This window comes from Macrosteles quadrilineatus, unplaced genomic scaffold (genome assembly GCF_028750875.1).
Source record: "Macrosteles quadrilineatus isolate MER2022 unplaced genomic scaffold, UCM_ALF_1.0 Scaffold_9__3_contigs__length_116548681, whole genome shotgun sequence".
Classification (NCBI taxonomy): Eukaryota; Metazoa; Arthropoda; class Insecta; order Hemiptera; family Cicadellidae; genus Macrosteles; species Macrosteles quadrilineatus.
In genome coordinates this window covers 8,205,976-8,222,413 of record NW_026542602.1, presented here as the reverse complement: position 1 = coordinate 8,222,413, position 16,438 = coordinate 8,205,976, and the positions used below count along the sequence as shown (strand labels likewise).

Below are 16,438 nucleotides of genomic sequence, written 5' to 3'. Positions count from 1 at the left end.
TATGTTTGTGACAAGTGAACGCGAAAAATACTGGTCGGATTGGGCTGAAATTTGGCATGATGATAGCTCACATTCCCGATTAACATATAGGCATATTCTTATTTCAAAAATCCTTTCGGGCTCCGCCCCAGTGGCTCTGGAGTTTCCCATGTTAACCTTATGAGAATTGGAATTATTGAATCTTAACAGCTGTTTCAATTAAAGAAGTTGGTTCTCTATGATGTTCAATAGCATTAAAGTTACAAGGATTACCAACAGGGTGTAGCACTATTATTTCTTTTACATTTATGACAACAGCTAATTTGCAACCAAAAGGTGAGTGAGCGTAGCGAACGAACTTCAACTTGGAGGCGAGTTAGCGTAGCGAACGAGCTAACCTGAAGGCAAGTGAGCGCAGCGAACGAGCTCCAACCTAAAGGTGAGTGAGCGTAGCGAACAAACTTCAACCAGGACGTGATTGAGCCATGCGAACGAGATAATCTTGAAAATTAAGAAGTTAAACGGGGCAAAGCCCGCGGGTTACAGCTAGTAACTAATAATTATAATTTTTTTCAACTTAGCAGTTCTAGCGGCGAACTCTGACACTACAAGATATGTTAGCCTTAGTCCCTCCCGTGTGCCCCACCGGTCGTTGACCGGGGTCGGGTCTGGGGTCGGGATCGGAATGACTTGAGAAGATAATGTAACTAAATGTAAACAATATTCTAGGTTAGATCGAATTAATGTAAACTTTTAAATTTTTTATGTTGTTGTGTTTTTCAAATATTAGTGCAATAACTTACTTACTATTTGAATAATTATATGGCATTTATAACAAAATGTTATGGTAATTGATAGTTGATAATAATAAGGCATTTATTACGTTACGTAGTACTTTTTACCTACAAGGTGAGTTAGAGTGTTTATGTTCTATGTAATTCTAGTATCAGTCACAGAGAACTCACAATTTACCGGTTTAATGGTTTAATAGTACATCAGTTACCAAGTTTAGCATAGGAATAATATTATAGTTGTTAAGTTATTATGTTTATTGAATTATTATGCTGTAAGTGAGTTTTTGTCTTTCAAACGTTTTCAAGGACTTGTTGGCCCTTTGGATTCTAGGGAATAACTTATTCTTTTATTCAATTTTATAAGTTTTTGTCATGTTTCCCACTTTACGATCACAAAATATTGAAATTCTTTATAGTACAATCTTTTAAGTTAAAAGTAAACAATTGCCTGATAGGTGCAACCCACAAAGAATCCACCCATCCTGTCATCTTCGGCATTTTCCACGTGCTCTGTCCATCTTTTATTTATTAGACAAGCGCCTTTCCCACCAAGCTCCACCACACTTACCAGAGACAAGTGAATTGGAATAAGTTTAGGTGTCAGGACAGTCCTGATTTCTAACCCTTTTGTTAGCGTTTATCCTGTGGGAGGGGGGGAGCTCGTCCCGATTTTCCCTAATAGGCCTATAAGTTAGTACCTAGGTAATTAGCAGCCTAATGTATCAGTCAATTTTTCACAAAAAGACATAGATATGTTGTTGCATATAAAACAACGGATGCCAAACCTAAATATATCAGGGGCCATATTTAATTAACTTAGATGAGAGATTGATAAAACATTTTTCAACAAGTCTCTGCGTGTCCTTTTACCTTAATTTTGGAGTTGGTGCCTTAGTCTTAACTTAAACATTGTTTTGTCTAAATGTTTTTGATGACTATGAGCAGTGAGCACACAGCATTTAGCATCTAACTAATTGCAAATATTAATTCTTGATTTATGTGTTTGCGAACAGGCGTTAGGCCTACCCTACCTCTAATAGGCCTATTTTTATCAGTATAGCCTACTGGTAGTTTATTCTGGTACTGTAGGCCTACTGGCTCATCTGTCGCTTTGCTTTATATGTTCCACGCATAGGCCAGACTCATCTGGTCAGGCAAACGTGGACTGGGAAATCTAAACGAGGCTGCCAATCTTTTTAAAAAGAACAAAAGCATAATTCGGTACTTTCGTATTATACGGAGGCCACTTATTTTACAGCGCACTGTGGCTGTTAGGTTGTCATAAATATATTTGTAGGCCTTTCCTTGTTTTGTTATGAATCGAACGGTACCAGATGAGTCATAAAACAACTATGATAACCCCACCTAACCTAACCGCTGTAGCACACTGTATTTTGGTGGCCCCTGTAGGCTATAATACAAAAGTAGGCCCTACCATCTATTCTACTAATACATTCCTTGGTTAAAAGGTTGTTATGATTATTCATTGTTATCACATCATTCATTTGATAGGCCTAATTTATTTATTAAATAATTCATTCATTCATTTATGTGAATTATTAGTAAATTTGAAGTAGCCTAATGGTGGTGATTGCACAATTAAGAGCCTGCCTGGTGCCTATTGTATACAGCATCTTCTCAGTTGCAATCTGTACTTTCAATACAGTGTATGAAATATTATTTTTTGTCTGTTTTTTTTTTACGCCAGAGTTATTTTGTGAAAGAATATCAAACATTAAAGGAAAACAGTCAAAGCCCCAAAAACTTTCAGTGGATATGACTGGATCTGTTCCTTGCCACAGAAAAGTAAGATGTACGGTACAGAGGAAACATCAATGGCACACTTAAGTGGTGTTTAGCACTGGTTGCTGGTGTCTTGGAAAATCCAACCTTGCATCCTTCCCTGGTGACCTACAAATGCTTACGGTTGTAGAAGACGCTGTGCCCTGTGCGATAGTAATTCCCGCACAGGCTTGACATCCGGGCTGTCCTTGCTCATCAAGTCCAAAATACTTGTTCCTCTAAGCTAGTAAGACACCTAGTTCAATTCCAATCCTACAAAAACAACCCCTCCTTGCTTTGCTGTAAACGTTCCACGCACGGGCGGTTAGTCTATGTGGACAGGCAAATGCAAGGTTAAAAGAGGCCGCCAACCTCTTAAAAAAAAACAAACTCCTGGTAAAATCATCTTGATTTGGAAAAAAAACTCGTGCTCATGTCATAACTGATGTTAAAGATTCATCTAAGTTACATACCGTAATCATGAGGTAAACAGTTTTTTTAATCTTCGATATTTGTCCTTAATACCAACAAGATTCTGTTACAAGATTCTGAAACTTCTTATGTACTACACTGACTTATGTAACTATCCAACCTAATCTAATGTCTAAAAATGATTTAAACCAAGGTTTGAAGATTTAAAATTAAATAAAACAACAATGTTTAGAAAATTGTAACAAATTTTAAAAATTTCCCTTGTAATACACATATTTTTGCAAATAATAAGAGGGAGAGGGATTTTATTTGACAGTTGTAAGTCTGGAATCCAATCGCAGCTGTGACTAGTCGAGATTGATCTAATTTTTATCTCAATCAATTTATCTAACTGATCATGATTGATAGTTAGAAAACAAGTGTCATTTTAGACCTCATTCTTGAGTCAAGCGTTATGGAGCTTGACAAACTTGGTATTTGGTAAGCATATGTGGTTTGAATAAGTTAAGCTGAAATTTGTCAATATAAGTGAAATCAAACCGATTTTGTAACAGTACAATGTTTTTTGTAAGAATTTTTTGAATCTTATTATGTCCCTGACAATCATTTTAATGTTAAATACCAGTGAAAAGCTAACATAGGTAACATAATTGATTATATTTGCTCAATCAACCAATTATTTTGTTAATCAGGCCCTAATCATTATATATTTTGAAATTGTTTGCTAGAATATGCAGTTTTTAAAAGGTAGGCCTAGTTGATGGATAAAAATATTTCTAGTAGGTATTCTAATTTCAAAATAACCCACTAATACATATGTCCATTTGAAAAATGCTTGTCAAATGAATTTCAGTTTATTCTTCGGCTTAGTAGGAAAAATGTATCTAGTACTTAGGACCTAAACAATGTTTCATTGTTGATATACACAATAAGGAATCAAAATTGTGATTTCATATTTTTTAACAATCATTTATTTACAGTCTGTTGTATACGAGAATAATAAGTAAATTTCATGACAATTTTACATGAGTTAATTACACTCAAAACCAGTGCACTAACATATAAAACAAATAAAAGTTAGATAACAGTTAGAAACTTAATCTCACACTACACACTACAAAACATTTTGACAAACTTGTAGGGTAAAAGTAAGCTTCCTGTTTGTATCTCGTGTGATAATTAATTCAGCTTTGTACTCAAAGACAATACAGTAGAATCATGACTGTGACATAAGCCGTTTGTCTCCAATCGAGTTTCATGCTTGAAGATAAAAATAGTTATGTCCCTCGAAAATGCACTGTGAGTGTGATTCAATTTGTTTTATTTGTGTTTTACTTTATTATCATTAAATATTTAATTTTATATCACACATTACATCCCAAATAGATTTACCATAGGCCTACAGTAAAAATTTTATATAAGGTTTTTAGCAATTTAAATGAAAACTGTTTTGTTGATAAATTGATATTATTTTTATTTACATTATACACTTTTTCAACATAACACTTAAGTTTACTACCTAGAAGGAGTCGTACAGAATTCACAGGTTAAACTTTCCACTACTGTATTCATTTCAGTGTGTGAAGTTTTTTAGTTTGGTTTGGCTGGACACATAAATTCAATGGCTTTTCTCTTTAAGAGGTTTCTTTTAATTGTGAATTTGCTCATCCACGTAAACCCCAAAAACCTGTTGGTGGAACGTATAGGCCTAAAGGGCTGCCGGTAAAGTGTAAGAATGGACTGTACTCATCATTTTTAAGTAGAGGAACCAGGATGTAAACCTAAGCCTTCGTTTCTCAGTCTGTTGCGCGTTGCGCTACCATTTCAGCCACCTACTAACATAATGTAACTAGGTAGGCCTAGGTCAATTGATTAATTTGTCCCTCAAATCACTGTTTAGTGAATTTTAAATGCTCTTTATGATAATTTATTTTTTACCGTAAGCTACATCCAAAGCAACTTTAGAGTAATAATGCTTCAACATAATTTATCTTAGGCCTATTCAGTGCTGATTGAAAAAATGAGGTGCCGGAACTGTTACCTATGTGATTAGTGTGATTTATGTACCTATTTATGCCAATATTTTTATCTTTCTGAAAAAGAGGTACCGGAACTCCGTCCACCGAATTCCCGCAAATTGAGCATTGGTCCTATTTATAATTTGTGTTTGAGTGCCACAAAATGTGTGCGACCTTTATTATAGTCATTGTCAGTCATTGTATTGATCTTGGGTGTGAATACACAAAATATTGTTTTTGTTTCTTGCAGTGAGATGGACTCACCGAAAACAGAAGCTAGTCATTTGGTGGATTCGGACTCCCCATCCACTCTTTCCCCAGAGAAAGTTTCCTTGAGAACTAACACACAAGTAAGTATCAGTTGTAAAGAAATATATAATATACATTAGTCTTGACATAATTTTAGGTCAAACCATAGATTATTGTTCTAGTAGATTCATCATTATTATGAAACAGCTGGAGACAATTTTAAGGTTATTTACATCAAGATTATGTAGTGTTTTGTTGTTTATTATAAAAAAATGATCTGATTAAAAACCCCTTGTCTCCTGCCAAACATAAATAAATAAAGCACATTTAGTAAAATTTACTTAAAAATAAAAGAAAAAAATATTTGACATCAGCATTACACTCTAAACGCACAAACATAAAACAGTCATAAATACAGGCTTCAAATTGTACAGTCTATTTTTGCACTGCAGTAGAAATCATCTGATTCAATTGGGATAGTCAAACATTCTGATTGGAATTTTACTAAAATTCAGGGTATTTTTTAGAAAATAGACGGAACTGAGATAAGCTTTTACTATCGTGAAAAATGCACCCTTTCGCCGTGTTTTTGGAGGATGATGATGATTTTATGTGACCAAGTGAGACGACGATGATGTCTTCAAGACCGTAGAAAATGTTCAAGATTTTGCCGTGATCACCTCTTCTGCATTTCCTAGCGATTCTTATCACTATATAAGATCAGTCAGCGATTCATACAGTTGTGTTCTCTTGTTATGTTGATAGTTAAACTTAATCCTGTAATAGGGGTAAGAATGGTCAAATTTTTAAGGTTTACAAACATTACGCTCTCTCGTAAAAAATCTGAAACAAGTGAAAAGGCTACTTTATACGCTGAATAGTTTCTTTTACACTGTCCTATAAATTATTTACTTGTAGGCGGATGATGGCTGGACACCGTTGTTGTTGGTGGCTGCTGTCTCAACTACCGTCGGTTCTGCGGTTCCTTTTGGATACAACATCGGTGTCATCAACACGCCAGCGCCAGTAAGTTGAAAACATTAATTGAGTTACCTCTTGCGCCAACCTTCCATCGTTTGGAAGAACCGTGCCTAAATATGTAAATTTTTCAACCAACTTAAGTGGGTTTCCTTCTGTTTTTAAAGGTTGTTCCAACACCCTATCTTTTCCGATCACCATCACTTCACTCTTTTCCTTACTAATTCTTAGTTCCCTCTCTCTCATAACTTCTGCCGATTTATCCAGTTGTCTTTGTAACCCTCCTTCATTTCTTCCCCACAGCATTATATCATCTTTGCATTCATATTCAGCTTAAAATACTTACCTAGATGTGTGTTGCTGTCTTAAAGTAAAGATAATAATTATTTAAATAATAATAAAATGTAAGTTAATTTGAGTGGTTTTGATTCTCAGGTGATACAACAGTGGTGTAACCATTCATTGGCAGATTACCATCTAGACAATGTGCAGCTGGACATGGTATGGTCTGTGATAGTCAGTGTGTTCCTGGTGGGTGGTATGCTCGGATCTTTGGCAGGCTCATGGTGCGCCGACTCCGTTGGCAGGTGAATATGTGTTACGTTTACAGAATTACATTCCGACCATCCAAATTATCAAGCAGAAAAGTATCACCATACCAGTGGCGGATCTAGAACAGTCACAAGGGGGGGGGGGGGTAAACCGGGGGGTCTGGGGTTGTTCAGGGGCACCCCTCTGAAAAATTTGTGTAAACTAAGTCTCCAAAATGGCAGTTCTATACCATTTATTTGTCCAAAGTTAGTGTGACAAATTATTTTACGCAATGATTATGCACACCGTATTACATGCAGTAATATATATATATATATATGTATGCCCGAAGGGGGGGCGGTCGCCCCCTTCGCCCTCCCTCTGGATTCGCCACTCCACCGAATACTTTTAAAGAACCTGAATTTGATTGAAGTTACTATAAATGTAATCAATAGAAAGTAAGCAAAATATGTTAACTTAACATGAATGTCTACTTTTGTACAGAGTTAATGTCAGTGACAGAACAGTAGTAACTGACAATGAGCAGGGTGGGAAGAGGGTATGCCTCGTTCCTCGATAAAATTAAAATAACAACAGCAAAATGTTCCGTCCGGGAAAATAAAATTTGGCTTTAATTTCAGTGCACTTGTTGCCAGAGTCATTATTGCTAAACAAGCTCCTGCTGTTTTTTCTTGATTCATATTTATCACTCCAAATTAATTTGGTTGATTGGGGTGTGAACAATTGGATTGATGTTGTTGATCCAATTTTTTCTAATTTTCGTAGAAACAGAACTATGACCAGAAACAACATTACATTGACGATGGAAAAATAGAGTTAGAGAGATCAAAAACAGAGGTTTAACCAATTGTGATAAAAAAAAAAATGTTTACAATAATTCCTAAAATTCAAAGTCAGTTGGTGCCTTTGACAGGAAGGGAGCGTTGGTCGTGTCAGCCATCTTAGGTTGTCTCTCAGCTGTTATGTTCTTCTACTGCAAATCTTTCTACTCCATCTCCCTAATCCTGCTTGCCAGATTCATCATCGGCCTATCGTCAGGTAAACATTTAGCACTTCAGTCACTGTATATATTATGTAGCTGGGTGTTTTAAGTTGTTTATACCTTGCTTTCTTGGATATGTTCGTCACAAAGGACTGAGGCCTATGTAGACAAGCAAATATAAGGATACAAAACCACCAACCTCATAAAAAATTTAAAAGGAAAAAAATCCATGGAGGAAAAAGAATAAACGTACATTTTCAGGTATATCAGTATCACAATATATTTCAACCATTTGCCCTGTAGTAAATATAACAATTAATTCATTTTGCTAACCATACAGGCCAATCCGTTGTGAAATGTTAACCATTGCTGACAACCCTGTTCCAGGCCTTACATTGAGTGTGATGCCAATGTATCTATTGGAGCTGGCCCCTGTTAGTGTGCGAGGAGCCATGGGTGTTTTTACCTCTGTCGGTGTCAATTTTGGTGTCTTTTTTGGCCAATTTATGGGTCTGGACTGGATTCTCGGTGAGTGCTCAGTGTTTACTGAATACATCTTGTATTGTATGGGATACAGTAAAATCTACAAGTTTTCTATTAGTCGAAAAATTATCAACAATATAACTGTGTTTGGTTTATTTCTCCATTTTAAAAATAGGAATCAGCTACCATAGTCTCTAGTCTAGTCAACTAGGTGTGTTATCCCCATGTTAAAGTTGTAACACTTTTTAGGATGATGAGCAAAGTTGAATTGCGCTAACAAGTTCAAAGTTCAACCATGCTGGAAGAAATACTTGTAAACTTTAGCACCGTTTATGACACTTAAACAATCACAGTAACAAAATATAAGGGAGTGACTTATTCAACTATGTTAGACTTTTAGAATACAAAATTTGCTACAGCTGGTCTATATGGATAGGATATCTACTTCTGTAGTAAAAATAAATTGTGTTGATGTTTGTCTCAGGTAATCAAAACCAGTGGCACTTCCTGCTCAGCCTGTACGTAGTGCCTATCTTGGCTCTGGTTTTGACACTGCCTGTACTGCCTGAGAGTCCCAAGTACCTGTATAGTGTGAGGGGAGCCAAGCAGTTTGCTTTACAAGGTATCAATCAGTATAACATAACATAGGGTAGTTGTATTTAAGTATGTTCATTAGAGGCTTGTTTATCAAAGAACCCAACCTGTGCTTTTATGGTTACCTTTTACTGCCTGTTAGTGATTTTTCGTAATTCATTTTAAATACCAGTTTTGAGACTATAAACAAAGCTGTAAACTAAAATTTGCTTTGAAATTTTTCCAATTTTTTAAATATCGTTATATTCAACACAGTTTTGTTATGGCAGAACTGTCAAGACTGCGAGGCCAACCTCTGTCTAAGATAAGGTGGGAGCTGGAAGTGGAGGAGAGCGAGGGGGTAGCCGAGCCGTGGACTGTCATGTCACTGCTGACCGAGCCTTCGCTGCGCCTCCCGCTAGCACTGACCTGCGCGCTGCAGGCCGGCCAACAGTGCAGCGGCATCAACGCGGTGAGTCGTAATTAGGCTGAACTCTTCTAATTCACCACCTAATTGAGACTGGATTCTGTTCAGATTAGCCTGTTTGGATTGTTTATTGTTTAGATTAGCCAGAAAAGCAGTAAAGTTGTTTAAAAATTAAAACCAAGTGTTTTATGACTGTAAATCACAGAGTGAGATAGTGTCAAAAATCTGAAAAAAATAGAAAATCTTTATTGTTTTATATTGCTTTACATAGTTTACACAGAGTAAAATTAAGATTCTAGTTTAGGTATCTTACACACAACTTGTGAATTATTTAACCTTTAGCCTATAATTATAATAATAACAAAGGGAGATATATTATCTCCCTTAATTATTCTTACAATGCTAGTTAGATATGGCATAAAATGTGTTAGGTCTATAGCTTACAAGACTAAACGAGATATTACACTGCATTCTAAACTCATAAGTCTTATTTGGGTTAAAATACACATCCAGTATTACTTACAAAAGATTGATGGATAGATTGGGCGTCCCTATTTACATTGTAGTGATGGGTGGGTACTTCACGTCAAATATCGGTTCCGCCAGAATCGATGGTGAAATCTCGGTACCGGTACATACCTTTGGTACTGGAACCCATCGCCGATAGTGCCGGAAATTACCGATATTGCCGCGATCGTGCAAGACGACGATGACGTTTACGTGACTGCGGGAGTCAATAATGATGTCTACACGGCTGCGGGAAATGTTCATGATTTTGTATTTATACAATTTTGTAATTTTATCAAATAAATAAATAATAAATAAATAAAATAATCATTTTGTTTTATTTATTAGTTAAATATAAGGATTTGCAAATGCAGGTGTTTTTCTACTCTACACGTATCTTCAAGTCGGCCGGGCTGAGTCAAGAACAGAGCCAGTATGCCAATATGGGTGCCGGGCTGGTCAACTTTTTCTGCGCCATCGTGATGGTGTCCGTGGTGAACCGTTGTCGGCGCAGGACTCTGCTACACATCAGCTGTTTATCAGCCACTGCCACATTGATCTTGCTCACCATCTCTATCACATACATGGTACGTTCCTTGGCTGGGGCTGTACGGTTTTTGCCGAGTATAAAATTGTGTTTGATGTTTATTACATTTGCTAGTAGCCTAGTACGTCTTTTAGTTAGCCTCTTAAGCATTTGTACCATAATAGTTCCTAATCATTGTAATCATGATTTGAGACTACCGAACTAGACATTACAACCCATGTAAAAATTTTAAATGTTTGTAAAAAAACCTGCGGGTGCCTCGGCAAAGATATTACAACAAAATTTAAAAAATTTGGTTAGATGTACATAACGTATTTTACATGTTATGTATAATTGAATTTTGAATATTACGTTGTATGTATTTATTGAACAAATAACGTACATATTATTATTATTTTACACCAATCACTTTATATATTTGCAACTTTTTCCCAAATTAAATATTTTATGAAAATGGAGTAGCTGGATTTGCTACGATATACTATACTGTCTCTGACAGTATTTGTAACTGGAGAAGATTTGAGTTGAGTTAGGGGGTTCTCTTTCTTTGTATGTAGAGTGCAATCTTTTCTGTTTAAGCCTACTGTCCTCACTACAAAACTTTTGTGTTCATTGTTTTAACCACAATACAGGTTAAATTGTTGCAACAACACTTTTTTTGTTAACAGGATGCAATTAGTTGGCTGCCGAAATTCTCCATCTTTTGTGTGATTTTCTATGTCCTTGTGTATGGGATCGGGCTTGGACCAATACCGTTCTTCATTGGATCTGGTATGTATTGCTATATTAATTAGACTTACAATAGTTTACGAATGTAATATCCTCTTAATCAGCATTGTACTTGTTAAATTTACTCAAAGTACATAATAATACGTCTAATAACACTTGAAACTATATTTACACTTACTGTTGACTCACAAGATGATATAAAAGATGGTAAAAGGTGGTCAATTTTGATTGGACACTCCAATCATCATCAGACCCAATATTAGGGGTTGACGTATACTTAATACTTATATTTGAAACAGCGACCATTTGTTTTTACGTAGGTAGGTATTTTAAGCCAAGTATGAATGGAGAGTGTAGCACAATCTTTTAGTCTTGTTAGTGACTAAGGCCAACATGTTCCTAAGGTAGGACTGTTAATTAATAGCCCAAACAGCCAGTGGCAGCTAAGAGACCTACAGTTTATAGTGGAATCCGAACCACATTTATCATTGTAATTTACGAATTGGTCTAATTATCAGGATAGTACTGCGGATAGTCGTAGTACTCATTAGTGCGGACGTTAATCCACACAGGGGGGGGAGCAAGCTGGCGTAGTGGTTAGAGCGCGGGACTTCAGTCCCTGAGGTCCCGGGTTCGATCCCCGCCAAGTCACCAATGGATTTATCTAAGTGATAATGCCGCAACCCCTAGGTCTAGCCTGAAGTAATGTGAAAAACAATCCCAGGCTCGTGCCTAGCGTCCTAGGACAAAAAAAGAAATCCACACAGGGATTATTATCCACAAATCATGCCTAATATCCACAATTCGTGACCTCCAAGCAGCTGGATTACAGGGCGCCACGGTCCCAGTATAGATGAAGGCTGCCATGTTTAACAAAAGCAGTGTTGATGAAGACTACAACAAAAGCAGTCTTGGAAGTTGTTTTGACAAGCAGTTTTGTCTGGTGTTGCAGAGTTGTTTGATGTGGGTCCTCGGCCGGCAGCCATGGCTCTAGGCAGTGCTGCCAACTGGTCAGGAAACCTCCTGGTCGGGCTCACATTTCCCTCCCTGCAGCTGGTCATCGGACAATACTCCTTCCTCTTGTTTGCTTCCAGCACTGCTGCGCTGGTCGCCTTCTTCCAGTGAGTATTCTATTTACAATTGACCTATGGATGCTAAAGTATACATCCGCTCAAGTGTCCGTTCATTTGGATTTGGTTAGGCGTAGTGGAAGAAATTTGAATTTACTACAGTAATTATCCGAGATTTAGAGTGTTTACTAGACATTTACATTTTAATACATTTAAGTTTTAATGCAATAATTATTTTGGGTAGCTGCCATGATGGATAGCGAATTAACGTTTAGTTTGATAGAGAAGAGTTTGATTCCCAAAAAAAATCCTGCGATCGCACTAAATGAGTCTGATGTTGCCATGATCACGGTGACGAAACACCATTAATGACTCCCATTGATGTTTCGCCATAGGCTATTGACAACATTTTCCAAATTTTCTTATTTCTTACGAAATTGATAGATTGTTTACCAATCATCAAAATTCTTGTACAATATTTAACCGTCCTGGTTTCCTAGTGGCTGGACACCCTGGTAGTATTTCAGAACAAATTTCCTTTTGTTTTTAATTTAAATGTAATATCTTTTTAACTGGTTTTTTACAGTAACCAACCAATGGTTCCGATTAGCTGAGTGTTCGGATTAGCGGGGTCGAGATTAGCGGAACTCTCTTGTAGGACTAGCCAATTGAACGCACTTAAATAATCTTGAATGATGTAATTTTTCCTATATACTTCTTAGTTCCATGATTCTCCAATTAAGTAAACAATTTTCCTATTTCAGTTACAACCTACCAGAGACGTTGCCCCCTAGTAGGCCTCTCAACTCTAGGGCGACGTCTCTCTCCCTTCGAGATACGGCTGCGTGATAAGACTGCCTTCTTGACCTTATGTTAACAATTTATTACCAATAATTGACTGTCGTAATCATAAACAAGGTGGCCACTGACTGTAAATAGTGATTAAAACAATTTGAGATTTGTGACCTGTATATGCACTGCAGAGGTATAGTCAATAATGACTTTTTTAATACCCTGAAATGTTGAAAAAGCATTGTTTCTGACTTGTGGGAAAACAAAATTTATGTACTAATATTTACTTTTAATCGGCATGATTGTTATAAGCTTGTTTAAAACAAGGGTTTTAAACTCCGGTGTAAGTGCGGCTCAAGAAGTAGTCACTTGTATTTTTAAGTTTTATCTCAAACAAAATTGTTTTTAAAAACTCGTTTTTAGTGTGGAATCCGATATAAATTCTACAGTTCAGCTTCTGTAGTTTAATCTGCCTTAGTAATTTATCGAATAAGGACTTTAATACTTACTTTACTATACTTATTTGGGTAAGTCTTCCAATGGCTAAAATCAACGTTTTATAGAATATTTTACACTTATATTTGTACTTATCTAGTTATTTTAAGGGTCTATACGTAGCAGTAAACATTTGTGATGTTGTTGGTTCTTAATATTTACTTGTATTTACTTAGACGTTTACCTAAATTTATCTTCTAAATATGTAGTAATAAGTTACTGAACAGTTTAAGCTGTTAATATCTTTGTAAGATTATTGCTTTTCAATTTCTACTATTAACGTAGAGCTGGCACGCATTAGCCCGACCATGACTCCGACCGATTGGATACGGCCAGTTTTACAGTAGGTCGATTGGTCGGACCTTAGTCTGACGACCATACTCCTAGGACTTTGGACGGGACTGACTCACCGGCAGTTGCAGCCAAAAATTGAACTTACTGAATGGCGCAACGCGCACTGCCTCCAACCCGACCAGTAGGTAGTCCTAGATCAAGCGAACGGTTAGCACTTGTTTTTCTGTGGTGTGCGAAGTACCTTTTTTTATGTCGTAGTTACATTTTGACACTGAGGGATTTATCATGGCTGTTAAGGAAATGCCTTATATCGTCAGAAAATTGTGCCAAAAGAGGGACGAAGAAGTCAATTTGGGAGGATGATTAACATTGGATGTACCCAGTACAGTTTTTCTTCTGCACTAATGCAACAAGGTATTCAACATTCATCTTGTCATTGAAGTTTGGTTGGTTTGGTATACATTTGTTGTTTTTGTTATGGGCTGGTCGTGTTCGGGTTGTGCTCTGGCCGCATGGTGAATGACAACGACCAGTCGGGCGTATGGTCGTGGTCTGGCTAGTGTAGGTCTGCCCTTACCCCCCCATATATATCTACACTCAAGTCAGTTTATTTTTTAATCTGTGGAAATTACTTGTAAAGTATTGTTTATTTTAAATCAGCTAGGCCTATTATATTTTTTCACATAATCTTTTTTTACATAATCTAGTTAATGTTAATTTTTTCAAAGAAAAATAACTCACAAAAACAATAGTCTAAACCAACACCCAACAAAATATAAAAAAAGGATTGAACAATAGTTTTTCTTCTTCAGATAAATGTGAAAAAGATTAATAACTTATACTTCCACTAACATTCCTATACAAAACCATTTTTTACTTTCCCAAATTTTCTGGCATAAATTCCCACAAACTTTTATTTATTGTAATTATTTAAAAAAATAACTAGAATACATTTTCTATCGGTTGACTTAAGTAAGAATTGAATTTTAAAAATTTAGTCTGTTGTTTTATTCTATTGCGGGTAAGATCTAGTGGGTAAGACTATTCATTGATCAAACTAACTAAACTTTTTTATTATTTAGATTGTGTTTGCAGCTAATCATCTCAATTTAGCCATAATTTTACACTACAGATCTAATACACAGTGTGAATGAAAAGTCCCTGAACGGTGTATTATGTTTTTTACCATTAAAGTTGAAGTAATGATACTTGGTATATCAATAATAACCATAAATGTCTACTCTTTTAAGCTATTATCACTTTTGTATCCCTTAGCAGCCGTTCAAAGATTCAAAATGGCAGATTTAAGTAATATTTAAACGGCTGCCATTTTTGACTCGGTTGTCCGTTTGAGTTCGGGATTGCGGCAACGTGTTTTCCTAGCTAAGACCATTCATTAATGTGATCAATCAAGAATCAAGAATCAAGAATTTATTTGCCATTAGATAACACAGTTACAATAGGCTTCGTCAACATATAATTTTTGTATAGAAAGTCAAAGTAAACATTAAAGTCAACATTAAAATACATGATTTAAAAATTCCTCAGTTGAATAAAATGCCTTATCTTTAAGCAACTTACAAACAGTGGTACAAAATTTCTTAAAAGGTAACATTTTTATATCTAAAGGCAATTTGTTGTAAAATAAAATCTGATGGTAACTATGACTATTGAAATATTTTTGCAATCTAATACTAGGCCTAGCTATGTGGTCTCTTTGTCTAGTGTTATAGGAATGGACAGATGAGTTTGTATTAAACTTGTCAATATTCTTCTTGACAAAACAAAGATTGTGAAAGATAAACAAACTAGGGAGAGTAAGTATACCAAGATTAGGGAAAAGGTTACGGCATGAGGCCTCTGCATCTAAACCAAACATTGCTCTTATAGCCTTTTTTTGCCAAACAAAGGCGGTTTTGGCAGCAGCTGAATTTCCCCATAATCTGACACCATAGTTGAGATGGCTGTGAAAAAGACCATAATATATCATAATAATTACTTCTGAGCACACACAATACCTTAACTTTCTTAACAAACAAGTGACACGTGACAATTTTTTACATAGATTATTGACATGTTCCTCCCAACACAGCTTACTGTCTAAATAAATACCAAGAAGTTTTACAGGTTTTAATAAATAATTATCATCTAATACTAGATTTAGCTGACTGCTTAAAGTAAATACAATGTGTTCTGTTTTACTTTCATTAACATTTAATTTGTTTGCTAAAAACCATGATTTTGATTCCTCCATAGCTATTTGTAGTCTGTGTTGAACAGTGAAAAAATCTACATCAGAATGTATAAGGGTGGTGTCATCCGCATACAAAACAGACATCACAGAAACATTTGAACTGTAGTCATTAATAAAAACTAAAAATAAAAAAGGGCCTAGGACAGAGCCTTGCGGCACTCCGACTGTAACTTGTAGGAAATCAGAATCATTATTATTACAACTAACCATTTGCTTTCTATTGCTTAAATAACTTTGGATCAGATTCAACTCTTTATCAACAATACCATAATGCTTTAGCTTATTACACAGAATATCATGCGAGACTGTATCAAAAGCTTTGCTTAGATCCACTAAAACAGAACTTACTACTTGTTTTTTCTCAAAACCATTTAAAACAAAATCCACAATCCTTTCAATTGCATCTGTTGTTGAAAGGTTAGGTCTAAAACCAAATTGAGAAGGATAAAAGAGGCTATTGCTGACAAAATACTCATTAAGTTGGGTTACAATGCATGTCTC

The 16,438-nt window shown here is 35.9% G+C and overlaps 1 protein-coding gene across 2 annotated transcripts; it reads left to right on the top strand.

The window, feature by feature from the left end:
- Positions 1–718: 718 nt before the first annotated feature.
- On the top strand, positions 719–15,159 carry LOC129002009 (solute carrier family 2, facilitated glucose transporter member 1-like). 2 transcript variants are annotated; one of them, XM_054429494.1, is made up of 12 exons: positions 719–888; positions 5,256–5,355; positions 6,173–6,280; positions 6,668–6,819; positions 7,698–7,822; positions 8,154–8,294; positions 8,734–8,871; positions 9,113–9,294; positions 10,131–10,343; positions 10,972–11,074; positions 11,985–12,153; positions 12,867–15,159. In XM_054429494.1, the coding sequence occupies exons 2-12, from the start codon at positions 5,260–5,262 to the stop codon at positions 12,949–12,951; spliced, it is 1,512 nt and encodes a 503-aa protein (XP_054285469.1). In that variant the 5' UTR covers positions 719–888; positions 5,256–5,259; the 3' UTR covers positions 12,952–15,159. The 2 variants fall into 2 exon arrangements, with proteins under 2 accessions (XP_054285469.1, XP_054285468.1); XM_054429493.1 differs by lacking the exon at positions 719–888 and adding an exon at positions 4,250–4,286.
- Positions 15,160–16,438: the final 1,279 nt, after the last annotated feature.

Coding starts and splice junctions, on each gene's coding strand:
- LOC129002009 (XM_054429493.1), top strand. CDS start 4,267: ATGTCCCTCGAAAATGCACT. Junction 10,344..10,971: donor CCATCTCTATCACATACATG/GTACGTTCCTTG, acceptor TTTTGTTAACAG/GATGCAATTAGTTGGCTGCC. Junction 11,075..11,984: donor ACCGTTCTTCATTGGATCTG/GTATGTATTGCT, acceptor CTGGTGTTGCAG/AGTTGTTTGATGTGGGTCCT.